Source organism: Vigna radiata, chromosome 1, assembly GCF_000741045.1.
Source record: "Vigna radiata var. radiata cultivar VC1973A chromosome 1, Vradiata_ver6, whole genome shotgun sequence".
Classification (NCBI taxonomy): Eukaryota; Viridiplantae; Streptophyta; class Magnoliopsida; order Fabales; family Fabaceae; genus Vigna; species Vigna radiata.
In genome coordinates, this window is record NC_028351.1 from 10,702,697 (window position 1) to 10,705,872 (window position 3,176).

Genomic DNA, 3,176 nt, shown 5'->3' on the forward strand with positions numbered 1-3,176 from the left:
TGTTCAGCAATATTTTAAACATCACATTGTATATACATAGACCTACATACGACGTTTACAATTGTTACACTAGATAAATGCTTTAACATAATTCAAGTATATACATACACACATATGTAATACATTCAAAAAATCCAAAATTCATATTCTTGAAAATCAATCTGAATAAACTTTCACAGGGAAGGTTTAGAAAGAACACACACATACCAAAGTTGGTGGAAGATAATTTCTCTATTACGTTACAGTGAAAGTTTATAAAGAATACGCACATACCAGGTTACCATCAAACATTACATCGAGGAATGTTGGTTCATCCATAAGCCCATTCCAATATTAAGATCAATACCTGACATTGAGACAACAAGCTTTCCGGACACAGAAGATTGAGAAATGTTACTTGTAGAATTGTTTGAGTATTAGCTACTGAAAAGTTAATGGAAACGATAACTCATCTCAATAATTGAGAAGGAAAAAAAGATAATCATGAATGGAGGTTACACATACCATACTCATCTCAACAATTAAGGTCACCTACAACACACATCTATAGTATCGTTAAAACTTATTCACCTACAAAACAATTCAATCTTATGCTACATAAAGAAGGCATCATAGATATTGTACTAAATAGTACATAGTTATTATACATTATTAATAGGACACAATTTTCATTAGCTTACTGAAAAGTTAATGAGAGTCACTGAACCCTAGTATTTGAGAATTGCAAGATCATAAGCTCTAGCAGCTACTTCCTCGTCATCATATGCCCTTATCCAAAATCCATCAACAACTAACATCATTACCTTACAAAAGGATGTAGAGCGAGAAATTTCAATGATGATGATAAGAAAAAGAATAAAACCATATTTGGATAAACTTCTCCATATACATTTAGGGAAGAAAGCAAGATAAGAAAGTTACTAAATTAAAATCATCCCACACACAATATCTTTCATCTAATTTCCCCAAGAGGTGTGCATAAGTTGATTTCAACATACAAAATAAGTTTAATCCATTTTGTCATTTCTTCTCCTACACGTTTGTTTGTTTATTTTTTGTTTTTGTTTTTTTTATATCGAAGTTTATCCAAACATGATCTAATAAATGCGAACTAAGTAATGCATTGCAACTCACCCAATTAATTTGGCCCCACCATGAACGAACCATTGTTCAACGAACCGATTCCGAAAAAATGGGAAAAGGAAAAACAAATAAGCTACTTTAGCCTGACACAAGTCCAAACCCGAAATGAAGAACAAACAAAACTAAACCATGTTTTCCCTTTTTATTTTGATTCTGATTCCACATACTCTTATCCCAAAGATGCGCTTCATAATGAGCAATCCACCTATGCCTAATTAATCAATCCACAAAATTTTGTCAACAAGAATCCAAGATACATGTTCACTTCATTAGTCGATCGACTTTAACTTCAAAAAATAAACTCCATTCATTTCATATCGAACCGAACCTTACCAAGTAACTATCTAGTGACACTTAGGTATATATAGCTCTGTTTTCCAACGACGTAGGGAGGCATTTTGCTGACACGCTCTTTGGCGGTGTAACCTCTCTCCTTCTTCGCTTTCTTCCAATCTCAGTAGAGCAAAAGCTTATCAATTGCCACCGTCGACGTCTCTACGAAATTTCTGTGATCGAAGGAAGACGAAGTCATAATTGGAGAAAACCCTAACCCTAACCTGAGGGAGTGAAGTGCATATGTTCATTTAAATGATAGTGATTGGAATTTGGGAATGGAAATGAAGTGAAATGAGAGTAGGAGTGAGTGAGGGGGAAAACTAGACTATAATAAGTGAGGGTGAAATGTTGTGGAGGCAATGACTTATGGGAGGTCTATGAATAGAAAAAGAGAGGATGTGTGAACGAAGAGAAGAAGAGAGGATGCGTGAACGTAGAGAAGAAAAGAGAATATGTTAATGAACTGGAAAAGTTAGGGATTGAGATCTATGACAAGTGGTTTACTAACCATCATAGTAAATAATTACTATGAAAAGTCTTCCCAGACATGTCATAATAGGTTTTGAAACATAATTTCAATTTTGTCACTAAGCTCAACATACCATGATAAGTGGTGAACTAACGGTCATAGTAAAGACTTATTATGACATGTATAGTTAGTTTTTATCACAATTTCAATTTTGTCATTGCACCCACTTACCTATCATAATAAGTATTACTTTTATTACGAAAATGTCATCGTTCAACTTACTATGACAAGTGAATTTCACCTATCATAATAAGTCGTCATAGAAAACATTTTTTCTACTATGCCTTAAATAACTAAAAAGGACACGAAAATCACGTTTTCCATTGCTTATAAAAATGATATTCCCAAAGAGAACACAACATTAGTTTGTTTTGTTTGAGGTATCTCCTCAATAAAAAAATTATACTTGTTTGAAATGTTTGAATTTCTTTATCTCATATATAATTGTCTTTTTATTGCACTATATGATATGAAAATCAACAAAAAAATTATATATGAAAATAAAGGATATTATTAGAAAATATATGACAAGGCAACATCATTCAATAAAAATACTCATATACAATAAAGACAATTAGTTCATTAACGAGGAAAACATTCACTTGTAGACATTTCACTGATTGATAATGGCTTAGAAATATTCATGAATCTCCTAGAACTAGATTTCCTCCCAATAGATTTGGAATCTATTCTTTCATGCAAGAAAAACGCCGGTCTTTGTGGAGTTGGCAATTCACTAAAGTGACCATCAAGATATGAAACAATTGTTATCATTGTTGGTCTAATGTCTGGACTTTCTTGAACACATAATAGACCAATCTGAATACACTTTATAACTTCAATTTCTGCATAGTTTTCTCTAATATCTGAGTTCAAGGTTCTTAATGGTGTTTGAGCCCTCCATTGTTTCCAAACCTGTAAAAATATCAAATTAAATGTTAAAAAAGTTCATGGATTTATGTTTGAAACTAAGAAATAAATTGTTTAATTACAATACTTACATAACTTAGGAGGCTGTCAGCTATATGATGTGGTTCAGGGAAATATATATTTTTTCTTCCCGTAATAATCTCTAAAACCATTACTCCAAAACTAAAAACATCTGATTTTTCTGAAAATTGTCCAAACATTGCATATTCTGGAGACATATAACCACTATAAAATAAAA

The 3,176-nt window shown here is 32.1% G+C and overlaps 1 protein-coding gene across 1 annotated transcript in view; it reads right to left on the bottom strand.

The window, feature by feature from the left end:
- Positions 1 to 2,590: 2,590 nt before the first annotated feature.
- The window catches only part of LOC106757374 (cysteine-rich receptor-like protein kinase 10), a 3,549-nt gene continuing 2,963 nt past the window's right edge, over positions 2,591 to 3,176 (bottom strand). The window contains exons 6-7 of the mRNA XM_014640037.2: positions 3,010 to 3,163; positions 2,591 to 2,923 (exon numbers count right to left, since the gene is read on the bottom strand). Coding sequence (XP_014495523.1) covers positions 2,591 to 2,923; positions 3,010 to 3,163 — 487 coding nt within the window. The remainder of the gene's footprint in view (positions 2,924 to 3,009; positions 3,164 to 3,176) is intronic.